This window comes from Paroedura picta, chromosome 7 (genome assembly GCF_049243985.1).
Source record: "Paroedura picta isolate Pp20150507F chromosome 7, Ppicta_v3.0, whole genome shotgun sequence".
NCBI classification, from domain to species: Eukaryota; Metazoa; Chordata; class Lepidosauria; order Squamata; family Gekkonidae; genus Paroedura; species Paroedura picta.
The window spans coordinates 121,008,529-121,034,480 of record NC_135375.1 but is presented as its reverse complement, the minus strand read 5'-3'; the positions used below and the strand labels follow the sequence as shown (position 1 = coordinate 121,034,480).

General features: G+C 49.6%; 1 protein-coding gene across 2 annotated transcripts in view; it reads right to left on the bottom strand.

Moving 5' to 3' along the window:
- Positions 1 to 25,952, bottom strand: part of LOC143841630 (alpha-2-macroglobulin-like protein 1) — an 85,494-nt gene that overhangs the window by 25,768 nt on the left and 33,774 nt on the right. For both annotated transcript variants that reach the window (XM_077346214.1, XM_077346215.1), the window contains exons 12-25: positions 25,014 to 25,178; positions 21,589 to 21,822; positions 18,360 to 18,423; positions 16,142 to 16,287; positions 15,317 to 15,469; positions 14,221 to 14,403; positions 10,520 to 10,616; positions 10,090 to 10,228; positions 8,074 to 8,299; positions 5,062 to 5,188; positions 4,643 to 4,764; positions 4,347 to 4,398; positions 3,100 to 3,183; positions 1,407 to 1,583 (exon numbers count right to left, since the gene is read on the bottom strand). In XM_077346214.1, coding sequence (XP_077202329.1) covers positions 1,407 to 1,583; positions 3,100 to 3,183; positions 4,347 to 4,398; positions 4,643 to 4,764; positions 5,062 to 5,188; positions 8,074 to 8,299; positions 10,090 to 10,228; positions 10,520 to 10,616; positions 14,221 to 14,403; positions 15,317 to 15,469; positions 16,142 to 16,287; positions 18,360 to 18,423; positions 21,589 to 21,822; positions 25,014 to 25,178 — 1,969 coding nt within the window. The remainder of the gene's footprint in view (positions 1 to 1,406; positions 1,584 to 3,099; positions 3,184 to 4,346; positions 4,399 to 4,642; positions 4,765 to 5,061; positions 5,189 to 8,073; positions 8,300 to 10,089; positions 10,229 to 10,519; positions 10,617 to 14,220; positions 14,404 to 15,316; positions 15,470 to 16,141; positions 16,288 to 18,359; positions 18,424 to 21,588; positions 21,823 to 25,013; positions 25,179 to 25,952) is intronic.

Sequence of the window (25,952 nt, the reverse complement as noted above, 5' to 3'; positions counted from 1 at the left end):
TTATTTATTTATGTATTTATTTATTTAAATAAATAAGCACAGAAATAAATACATTTTGTTCAAGGGACTGCTAGGGCAGGGACAGGTCCCCTCCCACATTTTCACGTCTGACACTTTTTTTGCATTGCTGCTAAATTTGTAATCAGCTGGCGCATTGCTTATGAGACATCTCATGATTGCATTGTCTGACCCCATGCGATCCTCCTTGCTTCTCAGGGAGAAATGAAATGAACCTAAAAGTGACATGCAAAACACAGATATCCAAGATATGTGGATTGAGGCCCTTAACTGCTAACCACCACAGACCCACTGAGGGCCAGCATCCCTGGGTGCTCACTGTTAGCTGTGATATGTACAGAGAGATTTGGGGAACTCGGGGTCTTCACATGCCCTGGGAAGCAACGGGGTCCTGTGGCAGTCAGGGCTGCGGCAAAATGCCAGGGGCTGCTGCAAGAGAGTCCTTCTCTCCAAGTCCCCACACCTTCTCCAAGATTTCACATCCCTGCAAAGCTGCTTTCCTTCTGGACCCCTCCTCAGCAAACATCCACTACATGGATACAGGCCACAAGGATACCCTTTCTGCCACTAGCCTCCCATTGGCCTACTTATAGCAGGAGACCTCCAGCCAATTATAGCCCTTGCCCACCAAGGGTCAGTTCATCACTATTTACTTACAGGAATTTCTGACCCTAGAGTATCTGATAATTCCTGGAGCTACCTGGAAATTATAAGGGTAGCTCTAGCTACCATAGTTTCTGGCAACTGCTACTTGTGTGATTTCTGGGTAACTATGAGGTAGCTCTAGGAATCACCAAGAGCTCTATGGTTAGAACTCCTAGTTGAAATCCAAAGACTTATTTCTTATTTTAATTTTTCTCCAGGGTCTCTGCCCCTCAAACCGTCTGTCCCCCAGCCTGGTGGCCATACGTACAGGCAATTGGGGGGGGGGGGACAGAAATAGCCAACCAATTCCGCCCTCTCTTGCACCAAGTGGAAATGCCCCTTCTAGACTTTTGCATATCCCCAATTTGGGAAAGAACATAGAATCATAGAATAACAGAGTTGGACAGGACTTCCTAAGTCATCGAGTCCAACCCCCTGCACTATGCAGGACACTCACATCCCTATCACTCATCTACTGTAACCTGCCACCCCCTTGAAAGTCTCCAGGAATGACAAAAGCCCTGACGAGCCAGGGGGAAGACAGGGAGAAGCAGGAACAGGGCTTTGAATCTCTCTCTCACCTCGATGTGTCTCCCTCTCTCCCAGCCCATTGTGCCCCTACTGGGAAGCCACACTCTTCTGCCAGCACAGTCCTGCCTATTAAACCCTGACAGTGTCGCAAGAAAACTGGGGTGCTTTTCAGAAGCCATCTTCTACATTCATAGATAAAAAATAAATCTCACCCTTCTTCATGTATTCCATGGCCTTGGCTGTGATTTCAGGAGTCGCCTGGTTGGTCGCCTCCAAGTACCGAAGGATGAAGATGTTGGGAACAAACTTGACCATGTTCTGCTCCCCACAACCGAAGGGCATCTCAAGCAGCCGGTCTAAATGCTCCAGCGAGGGGCCCAGAATGTCACCTGAAGGTCACAGACCAGGGATAGGAAAAGCTAATTTAGCTCAAGGGACCAAAGAGCCCTTCTTCTTAACCTCTGGAATCCAGAATCAATCTCCTCCCTCCCAGCATCTGAGGACTTGTGGGGTGAGATCCAGTCGGACTGCAGCTGAAATACTGCGCTTGAATGCCAAACACCATGTTGGGAAAGGACCAGAATCTGGAAAAGGTGGAGACATGAGCAAGGATGCAATGACGCCTGAGGGGGAGCTGGGATGTGTCTTGAGCCGTGGCGGAAAGAACTGTGTTTCAGGTGGCCCAATTCCACGGACCCCAGGAAAGGCCTCTCAGCAGCTGCACCAATATTTGAGACCCCCTTCCTGACACTGCCCCTCCCCGGGACTGGCTTCCGAGAATCAGTAGGACACTGAAACCCCTCAATCCTAGGAAGTGTTGCTGAAATGAAGTCTAGGGGTTCTTGCGGGAATATCAGTCCTGGGAATGCACCACTAGCCTGTTTGTCATGGTTTCTCTGCTAATATCGGATTTTATGTGCTTTATTTTTGAGAGCCAGATGAGCGTGTTTGTTCTCAGAGAAGGCACACACCCAAATGACAAAACTGTTCTCATTTTTCTGTCTGGAATATGGACACAAATGGCAGTTCAGAGACTTGCGTAAGCAAATCAGGGCAGAGTCTGCACTTACTTTGTTTATTCCATTGTCAATCCTGTTGAATTCAGATCACTTTGAACTCGGGTCTTCCTCTCCCCCCCCCCCCATTGAAACAGAAAAGTCTTCTGCACTGTGGTTAGGGTAGTTCAGAAGGGGGGGGGAGCCAAGCCTCTTTCTTTCTTTTCTTGAAGGGGGGGGGAGGAGCCCAGCAGGGAGCCTCTTTCTTTTCTTGGAGGGGGGGGGGAGAAGATCGAAAAAGGCAGAGGAGGGAGGAAAAAATCCAGGACCAACAGAAGTTGAGAGAAGTTAGGGGCTTCTCCTTTAAGGCAAGCGTGTCACATGACCAGGTGTGGCCTATCAGAGGTTCTTAGTTTCCCAATCCAGATTTTAAATTATATTGAGCATTAAAAGCACTCTGAGATATCGCACAATAAAGGTAGGGTCACTCCGGATCAATCCTTCTTGCTGCACAAGGAAAATTTAAATCGCCCAAAATCCAAACAGAAATCGCATTCTGTGTAGAGGGCAGGGACTGAATTGACCTGGGGTTGGAATAAAAGCTCTGTGCAGTTTACACCCAGGTTGTACTCAAGTGAGAGGGGAAAAGAGGAGCATGAGGAACAGGCAGAGATGTGCACAGAGGAGGCACCCCCGGCCTCCAGTCTCTCCCCGGAGCTGGCAGGAAGGATCTGTGGGAAAGCAAACTGCTGAGGAGCTGAGGAGAGAGTGGCCAAGGGTGGAGGTTTGGAAGTGGAGAGAGCGGAACCACCACGCAGCAAAGCCCGGCCACTGACCCACCGACAGGCCGTCCTGCTTGTCTCAGCCAACGCTTGGGCCTCACGAGGGGGACCCAGGCCCATTTCCTCACCAATGGCAGAGAAGACGGCTCGGCCAGAGTCCTCCACAATGTTCTCAGGCAGCTTGAGAGAAACCTCCTCCACCACAGCATCCCCTGAGAGGAGAAGACAGTGACCACCAGCACACCAAGAATGCCCCTTGCAGCCCAAGTAGGCGTCTGTGGTGGACAGGATCCACAGGCCTGAGGTGCTACTCCCGTGTGAGGAACGGCGTCTGCTTTTCCCTCCCACCCACCCCTCAGCAAGGCTTGCACCTTGAGCGTTGTGCTGTGACCCTAGCGGCCCATGACCAGAGCGTAGAAAGGGCACCCACAGGTACACAAAACCTTCACCAGCAGTCTATTGAAGCTCAGGGGTCAGTTCAAGGCAGCCTTCCCACCTGGCCCTGGGTGGACAGCCAGAAACCAGCACAGAGCCAGGCTGCTGGAGATTCATGGAAAAAACACCGCAAGGCCAATCGTGCAAAAATAGGTAATTGTATTGCTCCGTTTTTTTCAGCTGAAGACAAACAAGATTATTCTCCTGAAGAAGGGTCTTAGGAATCCATTTTAGTAGTTTAAAAAAACACCCTGAGTCATAAAATAACTTTGCTATTTTTGCCCCTATGGTCTTGGCCTTGTTTTTCCATACTTGTGATTCATGCAGCTCTTGGTGTCGTGGTTAAGAGCAGCGGCTTCTACTCTGGAGAGCCGGGTTTAAATTCCCCATTTCTCCTCCATGCTACCAGCTGGGTGACCTTGAGTCACAGACCTGTTAGAACTGTTCTCAAAGAGCAGTTCCTCCAGAACTCTCTCAGTCCCACCTACCTGACAGGGTGTCTATTGTGGGGAGAGGGTTAGGTGACCGTGAGCTGCTCTGAGACTCCTCTGGGCTGTGAAAAACAGAGTTTAAAAACTAGCTCTTCTTTTCTGCTCGTGCTTCCTCTCAGAAAGCAGCACAGCTCCAGAAAGTCTTCTGGGGGGGACGGCACAAGAGCAATGCTCCAACTGGGTATGAGGCAGCTCAACAGGGGAACAGGGACTGAATGGAAAGGGGCGAAAGTCTATGGCCGCCATGCATAGCTTCTCCCTCCTCCCTTTGCCTGCAGATGTCATTTCCTCAGCATGATCCAGTGGGGTAAATCTCACTTCCCAGCCAGGATGGAGGAATGAGCAGCAGAACTCAATGGCACCCACTGAAACCCTTGACATCCTCTCTTTTGTGTTATGTTCTCTGTGGCACAGTCACTAGCCAAGCTGTCCTGAGCTACCTGCCATACCTGAAGAGCAGAGGAATGCATTGTGGGTCTCTTCCTTCAAGACGCCTTCGGGCTGTGGGAGGAAAAAGAAGTTGGGAGTTCTATCCTGTCTCCGCTGTGTGGAATGGACACCATGATGGCACATGTGGGACACATTTGCCTGGATCGCCTGGCCGGGGCCCACAAAACATGGTATCTCCTTGCCAAAATGCTCAGGCACTGAAGGAAAGAAGCCCAGCAAAAGCACTTTCGCCAGAGGTGCCAGGCCTTGACAGTTACCAGTGTTGCTCCCAAACTCCCAAGGTGACCAAACTGACCTTGACCAGTAGGGATTTGATCACGGTGTCGGAGCGGCCATGTGTGGGCGTCATGGCAATTCTGTTGCCGCACAGCTCCTGTGTCTCCGCAGCCTCCGTGGTCACGGAAAGGTTGACGTGTCCTGCGTGGATGGAACGTATCCGATTCTTCCCCAAGGGCTCAAAGAGCACAGACGCAGTGATGCATGGGACGGTGTCGTGCCCCCCCCTGCAGCAGCAATGCTGGCACAAAGCCCCCTGCCCCCGGCCACTGGTCTGTGCAACATGGAGGAGTGCTTCCTGTCACCCCTCCGCCTCCCCAATTTCCTCCCCAACTTGACTGGGAAAGAAACAACCTACCTTCTCCTCCTGCCCCCCCCCCAGATCACAGGTCCTGCCCATCCCCCCTGCCCCTCCCCTCCCAGGGGTTTGGGGCTCACCCAGCTGAGCTGCTGTAACGTTCCAAGAGAAGGTGTGGGCCTCCTCCGCGCAGAGGCAGACGGAGAAGCGACAGGTCTGGCAGGGCTTCACGTCCACTTGCTGCGATTCCGCCAGCCGGACGGTCACCTGGGTGCAGAGCGGAGGCGATTGGGAGGAGCCTGGGAAACCCAGTGGGGAGTGTCGCCCCTGGTGCAGGCAGGATGTCTCCCAAAGACTTGGAGGGCTGATCTGCCACACACCCACGGTGCACGGGGCTTGCGACAGGTAGGACAGTCTTCCCTGGGCAGCCCAGCTGCTGCATGTCGACACAGCCCCCCAGAGTCTTTCATCCTCCTCCTCCTCCTCCTCCTCCTCCTCCTCCTCCTCCTCATCATCATCATCATCATCTATTTTCTTGGTGCCCGCCCTTCCTGTGAGGCTCACGGCAGGTAACATCAACAGTAGAATACAGTTATAAACAGCCTAAAACACATTTTAAATTAAATTAAAAACATTTGACAATCCATGCCTCTGCCAGATGATATAATCGTTGGGGAGGGTTTCTTTCCTTGGGTGGATGGGTCAGCCATGGAAGAGGAGGTGGAGAGGGACAGGATTGCTCTCTTTAAGCACTTGAAAAGCTGTCATAGGAGGGCAGGAAAAGGTTCCCGGTGGCAGCAGAGGAGAGGACCTGCAGTCATGGGTTTAAACTATGGGCCATTCCACACCAGGATCTATGTAGCAAATTGGTTGCGGAACAAAAAAACGCCATTTTAAATAGTGGAATTCGTCGTTATGCATACCTGCCTTTATAGTGGAATCCAGTTACATTTCTATCGTTTCCCACAGGTTTCCAGTCTTGGCAAAAATTGCTAGCCAGGAAGCGATATTGCTGAGCTTTGTCCCACCCCTATCTGTCAAGCAGCCAATGGGCGGCCGTTATCATGCTCCCGAAAAGCCCCTTTCCCTTTAAGGAAGGTTTAAAAAACACACAAACACGTTGCAATGAATCTGCGTTGATTCGTTGCAAGGAGAGACCCATCTAGCTAGCAGGTGGTGTTTGAGCTGCCGTTTCATTGTTGCCATGCTCCCAAGTGAAAAAAAATACCCCCCCCCGCACGGGCACGATTTTTGGCTGAAAATAGAGTGAAAAATAAAGGGAAAATAAACCAGCAAACGGGGCTGTGTGTTGCTTCGTGCTTGGTGACTTTAAACAGCTCTGGGGAGGGACTGCAGCCGGGGAAGCCTCGCGGGGTAAACGAAGGCTCGCCGGTACGTTGATCTCCGCTCGCTCCGAGAAAAAAAAATGGCGAGCGCTTCGCCGGAAGATCAGAGGAGAGAGCCAGGGGGAGGGACTTTGCAGAAACCACAACAATGGTAACGCACAGAACATTTCTGCTAGTGTTGCAGATAGGTTGCAAGAGTGTAGCGCTTTCCGGAGGGTGAATCCACTTTTTGGGATTTCCCTAAAAGCGCTACAACGAAGCGCTTTTTGCGGATCCAGGAGTGTGGCAGATTGTCAACAACGTTGTGCATAACAGCAAATCAGTAGCGATTTCAATTTGCAACCATTGTGCAATTTTGAACTAGTGCGGAATGGCCTTAGGTATAGAACGGTACTGGCTAGATATCAGGAAAGGTTTTCACTGTCCAAGTAGTTCAGCAGTGGAATGGGCTGCCTAAGGAGGTGGGGAGCTCCCCCTCACTGGCACTATTCAAGTAGCAGCTGCACAGACTTATCCTGGATGCTTGAGGCTGATCCTACATTGAGCAGGGGGTGGGACTAGATGGCCTTCATGGACCCTTTCCCCTCTAGGATCCTATATTATGATGCTTCCCCAGGGAGGCCAGGTGCTTTGATGTTGTTGGGTTTTCATTCCCCACCTCAACCACTGACCTGGCGGAACAGTTTTTTTTGTAGGCCCTGCGGAACTGATTGAGGTCCCCTGGGGGACCCTAATCTCAATTGGCAGGCCATTCCACCAGACCGGGGTCAGGACCGTAAAAGCCCTGGCCCTAGTTGTAGCCAGTTTTACCTCTTCGGGGCTAGAGACCCTGGACAGGTTGTGCTCTGGAAGGGCCTTCAGCAGCATTTTTGTTCCCTCCTCTGTAGCTTACTCTGGTCTGCCTTGTCTCTAGAGATGAAGGGGGAGGGGAGCAAGCCAAAGAGGGAACCTCCTTTGCCCAGCCCCCCACTTCAGGCCCCTTTCTCCCTGGAGACCCTTGGAGGGGTGCAAGAGGGACAGGCAACCCAGAAAGGCTCATGGGCCCATGAGGATGCTTCCAGCTCACATACTGCTGTCCCGCTTGCTGGCCTCGGCCACAGTTCACTCTGACAGGGAACAATGTGCCCAAGAGTCCCAGGTGGGCTGCTGTGCCCCCAGCTCTTGCCCTCCCCAGGAGAGAGGTGGCACTCAGTGGGTTCACTTGGAGGAGGGCAGGATGCTGTTTCTGCTGGCTGCAGAGGAGAGGACACGCAGTAATGGGTTTAAACTACAAGTACAACGATATAGGCTAGATATCAGGAAAATAATTTTCACAGTCAGAGTAGTTCAGCAGTGGAATAGGCTGCCTAAGGAGGTGGTGAGCTCCCCCTCACTGGCGGTCTTCAAGCAAAGGCTGGATACACACTTCTCTTGGATGCTTTAGGATGCTTTGGGCTGATCCTGCGTTGAGCAAGGGGTTGGACTAGATGGCCTGTATGGCCCCTTCCAACTCTATGATTCTATGATTCTATGATTCTATGGTTCCCTTCCTGGCTGGCTCTTCACCCTCCTCTTTGCCTTCCTCATCCTGCTCCTGGCTAGGAAAGGGGACACCAACAACCGAGCAATCTAGAGGGATCAGCCTGCCTCCGGCGCCAGCCACATTAGGCTTTCCCTAAGCGGGGAGGGGCACAGCTCAGCCACACAGCAGACAGCTGGAGACTAGCAAAGGACTCACCAAGTTGCTGCATCCCCAAAAGCTTTTCAATGGTGCCCTCCCAAGTCTTCCTAGCTGTCCCTTTCTCAACCTGGTGAGGGGTCACTCACCTGGATGCATTCCTTCAGGTAATTGAAGACGGTGGCTTTCAGTTCAAAGGTCTCCCCACGCACTACGGAATAAGGCATCAGCAGGTCCACAAAGAATGGCTGGAAGACCCGGAAGGCGGCTGGCTGGGAGATGCCAAAGCCAATATCTGCCACACAGAAGGCGCTGGCTATCCACTCTGTGATGGTGTCCGGAGCAGTGAACGAGCGAGATCCTTTCCCCTCCTCACTGAAGAATGGAAAGAGAGCAGACCCTCCCAAGGAACGTGGAAACTGTTGTGGGAGGCTTCTGCTGCCAGAGCAGACAGGGCTCCAGGAATTATAAATACAGCACTACGAACTACAACAATATCAGGAAACGATATCAGGATATCAGGAAAAAATTTTCACAGTCAGAGTAGTTCAGCAGTGGATTAGGCTGCCTAAGGAGGTGGTGAGCTCCCCCTCACTGGCAGTCTTCAAGCAAAGGTTGGATACACACTTTTCTTGGATGCTTTAGGATGCTTAGGGCTGATCCTGCGTTGAGCAGGAGGTTTGACTAGATGGCCTTGGTGGTCCCTTCCAACTCTATGATTCTCTGATTCTATGAGCACAGGGAAGGTCAGCTCCAAAGATCAGAGTGATTTTGCCAAGTCCAAGAACCTCACATTGAGGGGACTGGGCAGAAAAGTGCCATACCGAGTTTCATTAATAAGATGCTCATTGCCACAGAATGTCTCCCTTGGGAGTTACAGAAGAAAGCTGCTCTGCAGCTGAACAGCAAGAGTGGAGTCCAGGAACACCTGAGAGAACAAGGTTTCCAGGAGAACAGTCCAGCCACACCTTGAAGACCAACCGTTGAACTCTGGGAATAAACCAGGGGTGACCAAACGGTAGCTCTCCAGATGTCCATGGACTACAAGTCCCATGAGCCCCTGCTGCCCCAGATGTCCATAGGCATCTGGAGAGCCACAGCTTCGCCTCCTTGATATAGGTTTTGTGTGCAAGCACACTTCTTCGCATGTAAAGCAGGAAGTGTGCTTGCACATGAATGCTTGTATCTTGAATAAGATTTTGCTGGCTTTCAAGGTGCTCCCGGGACTCAGGCTTTGTTCTGCTGCTTCACACCAACATGGCTGCTGACCTGAAGATTTCCTGGGGGTGAGTTTTCAAGAGTCAAATGTCTCTTCATCACAAAGCTCATTGTCCAAAAATCTTGTTGGCCTTCAAGGTCCTTCTGGACTTGGATCTAGCAGGACTCACGTTGAGGGAGTGTGATAAAGAAATTGATTAAAACCTTCTAATTCATCCCACAGTTATTGAAAATTGGCTTTAGTTCCGTATTGGAGACCACGATCTGATCTCTCTTCCTTTTGTGTATTAAGATATGCGGCTTGCATCCTCCGTATTATGGAGGCAGAAGTCACAAAAAGTAGCTCAGCAGGCGTTTTACATCTACATCTAAGCTATCTGGCCCCGGAACACCTACCCATAGTGATCCACACAATGGTCACCTCCAGCTAGACTTCTGCAACTTACTCTACATGGGTCTGCCCTTGACCTCAATCTGCAAACTACAGCTGGTTCAAAATGCAGCTGCATGGGTCCGCATGAGAGAGCATGGAGAGCACATATGGAGAGCACATATTTGACTTGCTCTCCAGCAGCTGCATGGGCTACCGGATGAATTCCAGTTCAAGTTCGAGGTGTTGGTTTTAACATTTCAGCCCTTACACAGTCCAGGACCTGACCCAGAATGTTGTCCTTTGATCTCACCTGTGTCTGCTCTGGCAAGAAGACTAGCTTCTACCTTGGTAAGGTAGACTTTCATTACAAAACGGAAAAAAGGAGTATGGGGATACAGCAAAACATTCAGTAGCAAAGGCAGTTAAAGCAAGGCAGGAATTTAGGGTTCAGCATTCTGCCCAGACCCTATGGTGGAGAGAGGTGCAAATCCTAATATTGCACTGGCCAGGGTATCATCCAGTGATGGCCATAACCTGACATTGGGGTTCTCTGCCCAGTTTGCCAATGACTCACTTGACTGGCACCAGGTCCCAGATCCAGGTCTCGGGAAAGTACGTCCTGGGTTTGGACTTCTTCTTCTCTTTCTTCGCTTTGGAATCAAGATCCTGGGACCCTCGGTCAACCTTGGCAACTGGTCGAGGTCCGTCAAGGACTGAGGGGAAGAGCAAAAGAAGCGTCAGCCAATAAGAAGAGAGATTTGCCCCAATGTGGCCAAGCTGCAGGAAGCCATCATGACAGCCCTGCAAAGCCAGCCTCATGCCAAGCCACTGTCCCCTTCCTGTTGACTTCAGGGACGGAAGGTCAGGCGGGAGGCCTCGCAGGCCTGGCAGCGGGACAGCAGGGGGCTTGAGTGTCTCCATGGGAATCAGAAATCCTGGAGAAGAGTCTGGGGAGGACAACTGAAGAATAGAGGCTGTGATTGCTCTCTCTGTCCGATTCTCACCTCTGGCACTTCCGAAAACGATCCTTTGATACTTTGGGTGCTCACAAGAGACGGGCTTTTTAATTCTGGTGTTGGTTAAAATCTTCATTCGCAAGAGCTGTGGGAAACCAGGACAGCAAAAGTCACAAGGGATGGGAAAGAAATGAGCAGAGCCCCTGCTCAAGGCTCCAGTGAAAAGGACCCTGTGCTAGGTGACAGGAAAGCCTTTCTACCTGGCACACCCTGAAGAACAGCTGCCAGCCAGAAGAGATGAGGCTGACTAACGGCCTGACTCAGTCTATTGCTGCACTCGCCTTGGGGCCCACAGAAGCAACTGCAAAGCACCTCTTCCCCCTGTACCCTTTCTGCACCAGGAATCTGGCCCGGGACAGTGCTCGCCTGCTCACGGGGCTACTTTTCACTTCTGGAAGATATCAGCCCCAGCCTGGCAAACCGTGGGGCAAAGGAGGGCCTGCGATGCACCAGGCCTGGGGCTGCCCTGAGCTGGCACCAATGTTGTCCAGAAGCACAAATTAGCCCCACGACTGGATGAGGGCTGTGCCGGGCCAGATTCTTCGTGCAGAAAAACTCCTGAAATAGTGCTGGGCCCAGGAAACTGAGCAAGAAGCCCAACTCAGTGCCAGCGCCCACCATGCCATTTCGGATTTCCAAGGGTGGTCAAGGCTCAAAAAGGCGGGAGACCCCTGATCTAGATCATCCATCTCATTACACACACACAAATACGACAGTGCACAGCAACCAGTGTTGTAGGCTCAGGGCAGTCTGTTCCCAACATCGCTACAGTCATGGCAGAGCTAAACAGGACTGGATGGTTATGCGGGATGGTTGCTGCATTGGTTGCTGATCAGCTTTTAGATCAGGTTCAAGGATTTAGTTCTTACCTTTAAGGCCTTTCGTGGCTTGAGTCCCATTTATCTGCGGGACTGCTTGTCTCCTTATGCCCGGCATGAGGCCCTTCGCTGTGCGGAAAGGTATTTTCTGGTTGTCCCCGCCCCCCAGGAGCTGGGCCTGGCCCCAACCATGGCCAAGTCCTTTTTGGTCCTGGCCCCAACCTGGTGGAATGAGCTCCCGGAAGGGCTAAGGGCCCTGACGGAATTGTGAGCTTTCTGCAGGGCCTGTAAGACGGAGCTCTTCCGCCAGGTGTTTGGTTGAAGCCGGGCCAGAAAGGGCAGCTCCCTCCCTACACAGGCCTATAGAAAAGCTGTTGGCCCGGATACTCTCGGAAGCTAACTCCTGGAGGGCTGACGGTTGTGCATGGGTATTGTTTCATGTGTGGTTTTAAATGTATGTAAACGATCATGAGCCGGTTGTGCCAGGAGTGGCAGTCAATAAATATACGAATGTATGTCTGTATGTCTGTATGTATGAATCCCTTCTGTGTTATAAGCCGCCCCAAGACCTTTTCGGAGAAGGGTGGCCTAGAAATCTAAAGAAATAAAGAAATCTCAGGGTTCGTGCTACAGAATTTGACTGAGAGGGCATAGGGGAAGGACAAAGTGACAGGGGCCATCTCAGCCAGCAGAAAGGCAGGCCAGTGTCATAGAATCATAGAATCATAGAATCATAGAATCATAGAATCATAGAATCATAGAATCATAGAATCATAGAATCATAGAATCATAGAATCATAGAATCATAGAATCATAGAGTTGGAAGGGGTCCTACAGGCCATCTAGTCCAACCCCCAGCTCAACGCAGGATCAGCCCAAAGCATCCTAAAGCATCCAAGAAAAGTGTGTATCCAACCTTTGCTTGAAGACTGCCAGTGAGGGGGAGCTTACCACCTCCTTAGGCAGCCTATTCCACTGCTGAACTACTCTGACTGTGAAAAACTTTTTCCTGATATCTAGCCTATATCGTTGTACTTGAAGTTTAAACCCATTACTGCGTGTCCTCTCCTCTGCAGCCAGCAGAAACAGCATCCTGCCCTCCTACAAGTGACAACCTTTCAAATACTTAAAGAGGGCTATCATGTCCCCTCTCAACCTCCTTTTCTCCAGGCTGAACATTCCCAAGTCCCTCAACCTATCTTCATAGGGCTTGTTCTCATTTGCCCATTTTTCCATTGTGTTCAGATCTCGTTGAACTCTGTCTCTATCTTCCGGAGTATTTGCCAGTCCTCCCAATTTGGTGTCATCTGCAAACTTGATGAGTAGTCCCTCCACCCCTCATCTAGATCATTAATAATATGTTAAAAAGTACCGGGCCGAGCACCGAGCCCTGAGGTACCCCGCTACTCACCTCTCTCCAGTCTGATGAAACACCATTGACAACAACTCTTTGAGTGCGGTTCTCTAACCAATTCCCTATCCACCTAACTATCTGAAAATCCAGATTGCAGTCCTTCAACTTATCCATCAGAACATCATGGGGAACCTTGTCAAAAGCTTTACTAAAATCCAAGTAAATGACATCAACCGAATTTCCCCTATCCAGCAAACCTGTTACTTGGTCAAAAAAGGAAACTAGGTTGGTCTGGCAGGACCTGTTGGAGACAAATCCATGCTGACTTCCTTGGATCACCAAATTGTCCTCCAGATGTTTGCAGATCGCTCCCTTTAATATCTGCTCCATTATCTTCCCCACAACAGAGGTCAGACTCACTGGTCTGTAGTTTCCTGGGTCATCCTTCCTCCCTTTTTGAAGATCGGAATAACGTTTGCTCTTTTCCAGTCCTCTGGGACATCTCCAGTCCTTAAAGAGGTTCCGAAGATGATGGACAAGGGCTGTGCAAGTTCTCTGGAAAGTTCTTTGAGTACTCTCGGGTGCATTTCATCTGCACCAGGGGATTTGAACTCATTCAGTGCAGCTAAATGCCTCTCGACAACCTCTCTATCCATGTTAACCTGCCACCCAGACACTATCCTTTGGCTACAGCCATCTCTAGATGTGCCTAAACACTTTGACCTGTGGGAAAAAACTGATGTAAAATAGGCACTAAGCCTTTCTGCTTTCTCTGCATCTTTCGTTAGAGTTTGTCCATCTGCACCCAACAGTGGGCCTATTGCCTCCTTGACTTTACGTTTGCTCCTCACATAACTGAAAAATCTTTTCTTGTTACAATGGGCTTCCCTGGCCAATCTTAGCTCACTCTCAGCTTTGGCCTTTCTGATGATTGTCCTGAGAGCTCTCTGTCTTGGAGGGCTCCATTCCCCTTGACAAACCAGCTTCACAGTTTGGGAGCCCTACTTGACAGAGCAGTTTTCTTAGACAGCCTGATGGCTGTGGAGTACCTGTCCCCAGCTTTGCCTGGTGCGTCACCTGTTTCAGTCAGATCCAGCTGCTGCGATCCATGGCTTAGTTACACCTAGACTGCAATACTGCAACACACTCTTCAGAGGCTGCCCTTGGAGATGTCTGGAAGATACAGTTAGTGCAGAATGCTGCAGCCAAACTGCAAGCCGGGCTAAACTATTGGAAGCCCAAATCGACCCTTGTTACACTGGCTACCAACCCGCTCCTGGATCCAATTAGTGGTGCTGGTCTTGCCCTTTAAGTAGAAAGTGAAAACGCTTCTTGGGGCCACATCTTGTTTCAGGGTGCAACAAGGACATCTGCATGGAGGGTGCCAGGCTCACCAGGCAAGCACAGGAGAGAATGGAGAGGCTAGTTCTGAAGGCGGAGAGTTATGCATAACTTGGACTTTCCTAAAGCGAGGCCACCCCTAAGGAGACCTTGACATGGGAGCAGACACCACTCACCTTGAACAGGCTGTAAACATCAGCCTCACTTTGATACCAGGGAGCCCTCTTCCGGGACCGCTTGCGCCTGTCACTGTGACCCGGGCGGAGGAGACATGGGTATGGCTCGAAGTCTTCCAAGCGATAACCAAACCCTCTTCCAGAGACTGTATCTTCTCCATAATACCTATCGTAATCGAACAGCTGGAAGAGAGAGTGCTGAAATGGGCCGCAGATAGAAAGCTCAGAGGTCATGTCGCTGGCACGGCCTGTGCGGATGGGGCTCTGAGGCTTGCCCCTCCTCTGGTCTACAGGCCTCAGTCTCTCTGAGCTGCAGGCCAGAACTTGGGGCTGTGGCTCCATGCTGAGGCACCTGCTGGCATGCAGACGGCCCCAGTGTCTGGAGACAGACCCGGGTGGCTGGAGAGAAGGCAGAGGAGGAGGAGGAGGAGAAGCCACAGCCCAGCACCAGCAGAAGGGAGCTCTGGAGCAACGAAGGAAAGAGCAGAGGCAAGACCTAAGTTGCCCGGCTGGCTGTGCGTTATCACCAGAGGTTGGAGGATGTCTCAGGTTCCTCACGGGATGAGGGCTGAAAGACCTGCACACCCTGACTGAGTCTTCACAGGAGGTCTCCTTATCCGCTGGCCAAACCTGTGCTTCAGCCTGGGTTCAACGAATTACTGCCTTGTCCACGTACGGGCACCTAGGTTCCTGCCCAGCCCAATCCCTTGACTGGTTTGGCTCCAGACTGACCATGACCTTCTGCTGCCTGCCTTGACCTCTTGGGTTGTCCCTGACTATTCTGTGTTGCCGACCACCTTTGGACTTCTGGACCGTGGACTGCCCCCCCTCTGACTGGCTCCTTGGACTCTGGCCACAGACTGCTTGTGTTGCTTATGCTCCCAGCAAGCTGGCCAGGACTTGTGAAGACTCCCAGTGTGCTGTTGACTTCCTGCCAGGCCTGACAATTACAGTTGTTATTGTTGCGGTTTGTTATCTTGAGAATAGTAGCTATTCTACAGAAGCAACTCTCTCTCCCTCTCTCTCTCTCTCTCTCACTCACTTGGTCTGCGTGATGTATTACTTTTTTATGTCACAAATTCCAACACTTTCTCACCTGTTCCGGCTCTTTAAGGGTTCTCATTCCAGTTTTCAATGTGACACTCTTGTCCACAGCTTTAACGGAACAAAGAGCTCCGGGGGCAGCCTCAACTTGAAGGCTGACCTCCGATCCTGGAAGGTCCTCCTCCTTAGAAAAGCCCACCGACACCTGTAAATGCAAAAAGATGAGAGCGTGGTGATCAGGAGGTATTTTGCACGGAGCCAAATAAAACAGTTAAAAAACAACCCAGTTTAGACCGCTGTATTATACTACAATTGTTGTTCTGCATTGAATATAGTCTGTTGAAAAACTACGCTGCAATGCTCTCTGCATGGAACAATTCATAGCCCTGCCCCCCGTAGTTTTGCCAACTCATTCAGTGACATGCTTTGTTCTCTGCAGTCACTAATCTGCATAACCAAAGGAGCTTCTCTGCATGAGTAATAGAGCGGTTGTAGCAGGCAGGAGAGAAATGAATTGGTGAAATGCTTCTTTCAATAACAACGCTTAAAAGACGCTTAAAGCACCAAAGAGGCAGTTCACCATGCAGAGCAAAATCAGTTTTGCGGAGTAAATTTACTCTCCTGTGCAGAGATCAGAAAAACAACAATGTATTTAGTGAGTTTTCATCAGTTTATCCATCATGCAAAAGGGGCCCAGGCAGGACACCTGAAGGGATAATGGGCAAAACAGTTATTTGTTTCTGTGCGTGGAGGGGTGGTACTGAAGGGGGAAGAAGAATGCATTGGGACAATCTTGGAAACAGGAAAAAGAGGGGCCACAGATTTGCAGCAGAACGCAAGTTCCGGCCCACTTGGAGCGCCAAGATCTTGCACCCACCTGATGGTGGAGACACTTCTCTATGGAGAACACGTCTACATCGGCTGCCACCTCACCATCAGGAAACACGGCGTACAGGAGAAGCCTGGCAGTGGGCGCCAGATCCATGTTCACGGACAGAGTGAGTGTGAAGGTGCCTTTCAGTGCTGGGGGGGGGGGGAGGAAAAGACAGAAGGACACGAAAAATACTCTTCTCTGGGCCTTGCTCCTTCCAGAACAGGGATAAAGCAAAGCAGCCAAGGGACTCCCCTCCTGCCTTGTAGAGGCTGGGCTGGACCAACAGTGAGCTGGCTCTCCCCCCACCCAACTCCTCAATTGCCCCCCTCCCAATAGCTAACGCACAATGGCAGGGGACTCTTCTAGGTCAAAAGAGGCCCCAAAGGGCCATCAAGTCCAGACCCCCAGCTTCGCAGAGACTTGAAAATCACATACCCCTGGCAGGAGCTCATCCAATCTCCTCCTAAAAACTTCCAACCAAGGAGACTCCAGCCCCCTCTGAGGCAGCAGGTTCCATCTACAAACAGCCCTCAGTGTCAGAAAATGATTTCTAATACTGAAGTGGAACCTACTTGCTCGTAATTTGTACCCATCGCTTCGAGTCCTTGCCTCTGAAACTGCAGTCAACAGGTTGGCCCTCTCCTCATTTTGTCTACCTTTTATATAATACACACAGCTAATCTCTCACCCCTCGCCCTCCTCTTCTTCTCCAAGCTGCGCTTAGCCAGCTCTCTCAGCCTCTGCTCGTAAGGCCTGGATTCCAACCCCTCGACCATCCTAGAACCCCTACTTCAAGCATGCTCCAACTTGTCAAAGGTTCTTCTTGAACTGCGGCACTCGGAACAGGACATACTATTCCAAAGGAGGCCTAACCAATGCAGAAATGGGTGGTATTACAACTTCCCTTGCTCCAGATTCTATGTTTCTAGAAAAGAAGAATGGGAGACTACAGAGGGGGAATCAGGCTGGGAAGCTCTGCCTCTGTGGACCCTTTAATCTTACAGTTCAGGGGTGGCCAAACTGTGGCTCTCCAGATGTCTACAGACTACAATCGCCATGAGCCCCATGTTTTGAAACAAGTCATTTCTTTCCGGTAGAGAACAAATTGTACCCTGTGTGTATGGTGAGCTTTTAAAAGGAATGTGCCTCACCCACCCAGTGACACAAGGGAGAGTTTAAATAGGGTTACCACCTCTTGTCTGGCAAATCCCTGGAGATTTGGGAATGGAACCTGTGGAGGTCAGGATTAGGGAAATGGAGAGACCTCAAGAGCTACACTGCCATAGTGAAGTCCACCCTCCAAAGCAGCCACTTTCTCCAGGGGAACTGACCGCTGTAGACTGGAGATCAGTTGTAATTCTAGAGCCCCAGGCTCCACCTGGAAGTTGGCATCCCTATGGAAGTAGGTGATATGTTTAAAGAAATGGCAAGTATGGGAAAGGAGCAATATGAGGAAGCTTATATTACAGACCGTTAAGTGTGCTACAGCGTTCAGGAAAGAAAATCAAAATTATAATTTTAATAAGTCAAGTATGAGAAGAATTGAAGGATTCAATACAAGAGGATCCTGCTTGCTGCTGGCTGGTGGTTCCTTGGTTTCTCTGGAGGTGGGTTGACTGGTCAGGCAGAAGCTTGATGGGAAGGTTGGCTCCTATGTCTGACAACTGAGGCCCAGAGACTTCCTGGGATGACCTCAGATCCCTAGACTAAGGAGATCAGTTCATCTGGACACAACAGCTGCTTTGGAGGGTAGGTTCTACAGCAGGGGTAGTCAACCTATGGTCCTCCAGATGTCCATGGACTACAATTCCCATGCAATTCTCATGGGAATTGTAGTCCATGGACATCTGGAGGACCACAGGTTGACTACCCCTGTTCTACAGCATTATACCCATCCTTCCCTTCCTCAAATTTCGCCCATCACAGGCTCCACCTCCAAAATCTCCAGGAATTTCTCCACTTGGAGCTGGCAACCCCACCTACAGTCACCAGGCAGAAGGCCAGTGGGAACGGCTTTACAATTTTGATGTTTCTATTGGAAACTACCTTGAGGTGATGGCCCAAATTTGAAGGTAACAATCAAATAAACAATAAGCAGCATAACCCCTCCCCCCTCAATTAGACAGTCATCCCAACTGACAGGCAGACCCACCAAGCTCAACTGGTCTGCCTGACGCATTATTTTTCTCGGAAGATGGAGTACCATGGTTCTCCTACTTACTTTCATCCTGGCCGATTGGCACCTCTTTCTGCCCACTAAAAATGATCTTTCCCTTAGAGACCACCTGCAAAGAGAAGATGCATCAGGGGTGAAACAGGTAGACAGTTCCTTGGTCCTTCAGCAAATTTCACAGAGAGAAGGCAAAGAAAAGATGGCAGAAGAAACCAATCAAGGTGCAAGCCCTTTGCGGGAAGCCCTAGAGGAGAGAAGGGGCAAGGTTACACTATCAAAGGAGTTTCCACCAGACTCTGTTTCTGGGTTTGTTAGCAGCAGCAACAACGAGGAATCATAGAATCATAGAGTTGGAAGGGGCCATACAGGCCATCTAGTCCAACCCCCTGCTCAACGCAGGATCAGCCCAAAGCACCCTAAAGCATCCAAGAAAAGTGTGTATCCAACCTTTGCTTGAAGACTTCCAGTGAGGGGGAGCTCACCACCTCCTTAGGCAGCCTATTCCACTGCTGAACTACTCGGACTGTGAAAATTTTTTTCCTGATATCTAGCCTATATCATTGTACTTGAAGTTTAAACCCATTACTGCGTGTCCTCTCCTCTGCAGCCAACAGAAACAGCATCCTGCCCTCCTTCAAGTGACAACCTTTCAAATACTTAAAGAGGGCTATCATGTCCCCTCTCAGTCTCCTTTTTTCTGGGCTGAACATTCCCAAGTCCCTCAACCTATCTTCATAGGGCTTGGTCCCTTGGCCCCAGATCATCTTCGTCACTCTCCTCTGTACCCTTTCAATTTTATCTACGTCCTTCTTGAAGTGAGGCCTCCAGAACTCCAAGTGTGACCACACAGTACTCCAAGTGTGGTCTGACCAGTGCCGTATACAATGGGACTATGACATCTTGTGATTTTGATGTGATGCCTCTGTTGATACAGCCCAAAATGGCATTTGCCTTTTTTACCGCTGCATCACACTGCCTGCTCATGTTTAGTTTACAATCCACAAGTACCCCAAGGTCTCGTTCACACACAGTGTTACCTAGAAGCGTATCCCCCATCCAGTAGGCATGCTTTTCATTTTTCTGACCCAGATGCAGAACTTTACACTTATCTTTATTAAATTGCATCTTGTTCTCATTTGCCCATTTTTCCATTGTGTTCAGATCTCGTTGAACTCTGTCTCTATCTTCCGGAGTATTTGCCAGTCCTCCCAATTTGGTATCATCTGCAAACTTGATGAGTAGTCCCTCCACCCCCTCATCTAGATCATTAATAAATATGTTAAAAAGTACCGGGCCAAGCACCGAGCCCTGAGGTACCCCGCTACTCACCTCTCTCCAGTCTGATGAAACACCATTGACAACAACTCTTTGAGTGCGGTTCTCTAACCAATTCCCTATCCATCTGATGTTAAATGTTAAACACACTAGCATGTTTGTGTTGACCAAACGATCGGAGCACCTTGTAAGAGGGAATTATGCAGCTCTTTGGGAAGTTCGCAGTTAACAGGTAAATAATATTGTGCCACTTATTCCATTTGCCAGTTTATGGTCTGTCCATGGGTCTTTAAGTGTTCATTTAATATTTGTCAGGTTTTGAGCTTGTTCAAGCTTGTTGCTTCAGTGAGCTCTGCGCAGTGACTAATTTTTATAAGCTGGTGAAGGAAATTCTTCCAAAACCAGATGCTAACCAGTTGGTCTGTTCTATGAATGGGCTGAAATGTGAACAGTCGGTGAACAGTGAAAATTGTGGGTGTTGTGTATGTGGCTTAGTGGAGCCGCAGAGTGGGATCCGCAATTCAAACATCAGGGATCCGTAGTGGCATTGGCCTGTGTGCAGGATCCATCCTGCTACTGGATCATTTAAAGGGTCCAATCAGTTTGAACCTGGGGAACCCGAACAGGGCCAATCACAGGTTTTGGCGGGAACTCGGGACTGTATATAAGTTTGGGTGCTGAGCTGTTGAGTTCGGTTATGTGGCGTGATCTTAATAAAGAGCTGATGTTTCACTCTATGAGCAACTCTGCACCTTATTGAGCCCCTTTTTCAGTAGTTTGTACCTTCTGGTTTGAACACAAATGCTGATTTTTACCACAAGCTTGTGAACTGTGGAAATGTCTTGTATCTTCTTATTTGCAAACTCTACAAGAAACTAAAGTAAAAAGGACATACCAGAAACCTGTGCATGTTTATTATCTGTCTATTGTTGCTTTTCTCAGTGGCTTTTTAAACAGGACTCCAGCACCAGGCCTGTGGTTTAGCCCGTGGCGGCCCCTAGAAGCGAATGGGCCTCCCCCTTCCTTGCCTTGTCTTGCCTTCTCCTCTCTCTTCTTTTTTTCTTTCATTTAGTGTTCTTTCCCCCCAATAAGAGAACCCAACAGTTCCACCACCAAGACAAACAACCTGATGGTGAATTGAGTGGTTGGGGGTTGGGGTATTTTAATCTCCATTTTACAGTTTTATTGATGGTATGCTATAAACTGCCCCTGAGCCTTGTCTAGGAACTTATTTATACATACATGCATGCATGCATGCATGCACACATACACACATACACACACACATACACACATACACACACACATACACACACACACACACATACATACATATGTACATGGCAGGCATTCACTATGTACTGAAACAAGATCAGATCTTTTAAAAAATGCAAGATCTGACGTCCTGACATGAATGTGTGAGTCATCAACTTGTGAAAAAGCATGTTTGGGAATTAAACATGAATTTCATTTCTTTTTCTACATTAAAAAAGAGAACTCAAAAGTACAATGCACATTGTTTTGTCACATTTTAGTCAGTCTTAATAAAAGTTATTATACAACTTCTCTGAATGTTTAAATGAAGGAATTCCTTCCCCCTTTATTCCTGCGAGAGACCCTCCATCGTCATTCCTAATTCTAATTCCCCTGGAGTGCTTCCTGTGTGGCATGCAGCTACAGGTGTTCACACACACACACACCTGGGTCCAGTCTGCTTGTGCAGCCACTTCCTCCTGCTCCTCTCCTTTTCACAGCCTATACTTGTGCCGACACCATAGCTATGGCAACAATCCCACAAGCAGCCCAGAACCCTGCACATTTCCCTTTTCCTCATCAGAACAATTTAAAAAGCTCTTTAAAGGGCTAAAAAGTATTGGGGGGGGGGCACAGAGAAGCAAGCTGGACTACATCATTTTGGAAGCATAGCAACAGCAGAGGGAGCATCCACAACCATTCCGAGGCAGACAAAAACTGGTTGGTTCGGTTCCTGTTGGATACTCACCAGGTAGTAGAAATCCACGTGGTCATCCTCTGGGCCCAGTTCTTTCCGATCGATGATGTAGTCCACCAGGACTTCCTGATCTTTTCCGCAGGACAGCTCTTCATCGACATGCTGTATCTCAAGGAAGCTGTTGCTCTCAGAGTAGAAGGGCTTCAGCCAGTTGAATGCATCCCGGTAGACTGCCTTAGAACCGTAAGGATCACTGTCGTTTACCTTTGCAATGGAATGTCGACCCTAAGGAACAAAAGGCACAGCAGGCACAAGACCTCAATCAGTCCATCAAGGCTTGCTTTAGAAAGATGCATGAAACCATCCTGCTGGGGAGAAGTGGGAGCACTTCAGGTAGGAAGACAGGCCATGCAAATCTGGCCCAAGAAGGAGTCTTTCTCAACTGAGGACCATCCTCCTCCGTGGGCCCTGGGGAGCTCTCAGAATTACAACTAATTGAAAGATCACAGAAGTCAGTTCCCCAGAGAAAAAGGCTGGACTCCAGGGTGTAAAAGCCTTTGGATGTCCCTCTCCCCCTCCAAACCCCACCCTCCCTGGGCTCCACCCCCCCCAACCCAAGATGGTAATTTTATCTCAAGCCATTTTCAAATGCTGAAAGTCACAAAGAAATGGTACTGAGAATGACCGTTCTGGGAAGGAAATAGGCATATCCTTGTGAAATGACCATTCTCAGGGCCATAGCATAAGCCAGTATTTCTCAACCAACCTTTGGGTCGGCAGGCACAGCAGCAGCAGCAGCAGCACAGTGGCAGCCTCGGCATGCTCCGGCACGCTGGTGATCACGGAAGCCCGAGGCAGCCAGTGGCGTGGAGAGGAGGGGTGGCCCTAGCGTGCCAGCCAGCGCCCACATGCAGGTGCAAAGCTCTGTGCTTCCACATGGGCGCCAGCTGGTGTGCTGTTGGCATGCCTCTCCTTCATGCTGCGGCGCTGGCTACCTTGGGCTTCCGTGATCACCGAAGCGGCCAGAGTGCGCCAGAGTGCGCCGGAGTGCGCAACCCTCGCACCATTAGGAAGGTGGTGGAGGCCACAGAAAATCCTTGGGAAAGGGTCGATCGACCTCCCTAGGGGTTGAGAACCACTGCTCTAACTCTGAACTCATAATTAAAGCACTGAGATGAACCAGCAAGGGATCCTGTTCAGGGTCACCAATGATCTCACTGTGTCTACGCAGATGTCTCATGGTTTTTCTCCATACTGAGGTGTATATCCATACACCAATCAGCCATTTCAGGTCTAGGAAACGGCATGTAGCACAAGGAAACAGGATCTCCTCATCCACACCATGTCCAGCCGCTGCTTGAAGACTGCCAGTGAGGGGGAGCTCCCCAATGCTGAACTACTCTGTGAACATCCCCCCCCCCATATCTAGCCAGTACCATTCTACACATAGTTTAAGCCCATTACTGCGGGTCCTCTCCTCTGCTGCCAACAGGAACCTTTCTCTGGCCTCCTCCAAGTGGCAACCTTTCAAATACTTCAAGAGACCCACCATGTCACCTCTCAACCTCCTCTTCTCCAGGCTGGACATTCCCAAGTCCCTTAGCCTTTCCTCCTAGGGCTTAGTCCCTTGAACCCAGATCATTCTCATTGCTCTCCTCTGTACCCTCTCAATTCCCCCCATCCACCCTGATATCTAGCCAGTAGAATGGTACTGGTAAGATATTGCAGAGGACGGGAATCAGAGTAGTTCAGCAGTGGAATCAGCTGCCTAAGGGGGTGTGGAGCTCCCCATCACTGGTGGTCCTCAAGCAGCGGCTGGACAGACCCTTATCCTGGATCCTTGAGGCTGATCCTGCATGGAGCAGGGGGTGGGACTGGATGGCCTATCTGGCCCCTTCCACCCCTAGGATTCTATGTTCATTCTCTGGAAACTGAAGCTTAAACCTGACAAAGTGTGCTAGTAGTGGGCAGAAAATCAGATCCGTGATTGAAGATATTAGTGTTCTGGATGGGGCTGCTATTCCCTTGAAGGAACAGTTCTGTAGCCTGGGGGTGCTTCTGGACCTGCACTTGCTGGTGGAGAAGCAGGAGGCCACTGTGGCCAGGAATACCTTCAGTGGGCTTGACTGGATATACAGATACAGCCTTTCCTGAGTGGAAAGATCTGGACACTGTGGTAGATGTGGTAGAGTGCAGTTGGTCATAAGACTTTGACAGAAGTGGATCCTAGGGACCAACTCCCTACACTGGATGCCAATTTCTTTTCAAGAACTATCCTGAGCTTCAAAGCCCTATATTGGTTTGGGACCAACATGCCTGAAGGATTGCCTACCCCCTCAGGAACCTCTCTTATCCAGTCATGTTTGGAGGCCCCAGCCATCTGAGGCTAGGCAGGTGGACACCTGAGAAAGAGCCTTCTCAATGGTGAAGCCAACATTTTGAAACTCCTTCCCCAGGTCCAGCTCTCTCTATCATGGTCTTCTGCCGGCATGAAAAAACTTCTTTTTTTGGTTCGGCATCTCTCCAGTCACTGTTACTGGTTGTGGTGTTGCGTGTGCAAATATGTTTTTATACAATTATTTTACATATACGTTGCTTGAATGTTGAAATGTTTAATGTTTGCTGCCTTCAGGACTCAGTTTGGGTGGGATGGCAGCATAAGAATGCTTTAAATAAATAAACATGGCGACCCACAAATCCAAATTTAGTTGGGACAGTGACCCACTTAAAAGAACCAAGTCGAGCACATGCAAACTGACAGCCCAGGGGCTCTCAGGTTGGGAAATGCAAGCACAGAGAACAGGAACTGTGGTGTGTCCAAAGGTGAGGCCATGTTGTAGTGCCGCTTCAAGCGCCAGAGCTCACTAGGCAAGCCATGGATGGGATGCAATCATGGGGGAAGACTTGCTGAGATAAAGCTATTGCCCAGCAGGGCTTCTGAATGGCCACTGTAGGACCAACCGGCTGTGCAGACTGAAATAAAGTTTTGTCAACCACAGCTGCTAGCACAGTGATGGTTTTAGTTTCTGTGTTTATCCTTCCAAGATCAAGCTTTCTTTTACAGTTCATACCTGCTTTTACAGCTAAAAACAGCAGGAAAAGGAGCGGTCTTACAGGGCATCCATTCAGTGCACCCTTGTGGCCAGTCCTGGCAACTCTAACTGGCGACGGTATTCCAGGGTCTCAGGCAGTTGTCTTTTGTATCACCTACTGACATATCATTCTAACTGGAGATGCCAGGGATTGAACCGGGGACTTCCTGTGTGCAAACCAGAGGTTCTTCGGCTGAGCCACAGCCCCTCCCAGCCCAGCTATTGTGATGGCACTATAAGCACAGATCAACCATACATGGTCTTTAAAAAGTATTCTTTCTTGCTAAACATCCCCATGCAGAATATATGCTGCTAGTGCTGATTTTCCCAATTCATCTCTGTCCTGCCACCCTCCTCGTGAACATCCCAAGACATTTAACTCACTCGTATGGAAACCAGGGTGTTGTTCCAGTTTGTTGTGTCTAGGGAGAAGTGAGCGTCCCCATTCTCATCTGAGATGAATGGAAGGTGTGTCTCCACATCATTGACCTCAACTGTGATATAGACAGTCTCATTCTGAGTAGGTATCCCACCAGCAGAAACACTCATCTGCAGGAACAAAAGGGAAACAGACACTTTCTTGAAGTCCAAATGTCTTATAGACTATTGCTTCTCCATGCAATGAATGACACAATATTTCATCACAATTTCGATTGGAAGCAAACAAATGAAACTGCCTTATACTGAATCAGGCTCTTGGTCCATCAAAGTCAGTCTTGTCTACACAGACCAGCAGTGGCTCTTCAGATTATGGTTTCCCCATAACCTACTGCCAGAACCTGTAGCAGGAGATGCTGAGGATCGAACCTGGGACCTTCTGCATGCCAAGTAGATGCTCTAATACTGAGCCACACTATACACACCCCTCTATTCCCCCTGTCAATCAAGACAGACAGCCAATCACCTTTCTCCCTCTTTTAAAGGGACTGCGAGCTATTTTTTTTCTAAAAATAACTTCTCCATTTACACGCATATGCATCTATTCATAGATGCATAGGGCTCCTTTTACTGCAAGCCCTCTTGCAATCCGGAGCTGTGAAGCTTTAAAAAAACTGGGGGGGGGGATTTGTTTTTTTTCTTTTTGGTGGGGAAGAGACATGCTTTATGGGCAAACTGGTAAGGAAAAGTTTACTTTGTGCTCTGCCTGGGCGATTGTGTGTCTATTCATTGTTCCAGGCAGGTTCTTTAAAAAAAAAAAAGAAAGCTCCATTCTCGGTGAAGAGAGAGGGAGGCGGGCTCAAGGATGGGCACTGGAGCTGGAAATCTCTCTACTTCAGCCGCTTTGGTAATGCAAGTGTCTTGTGCGAGTGTCTTGCTGGCTGC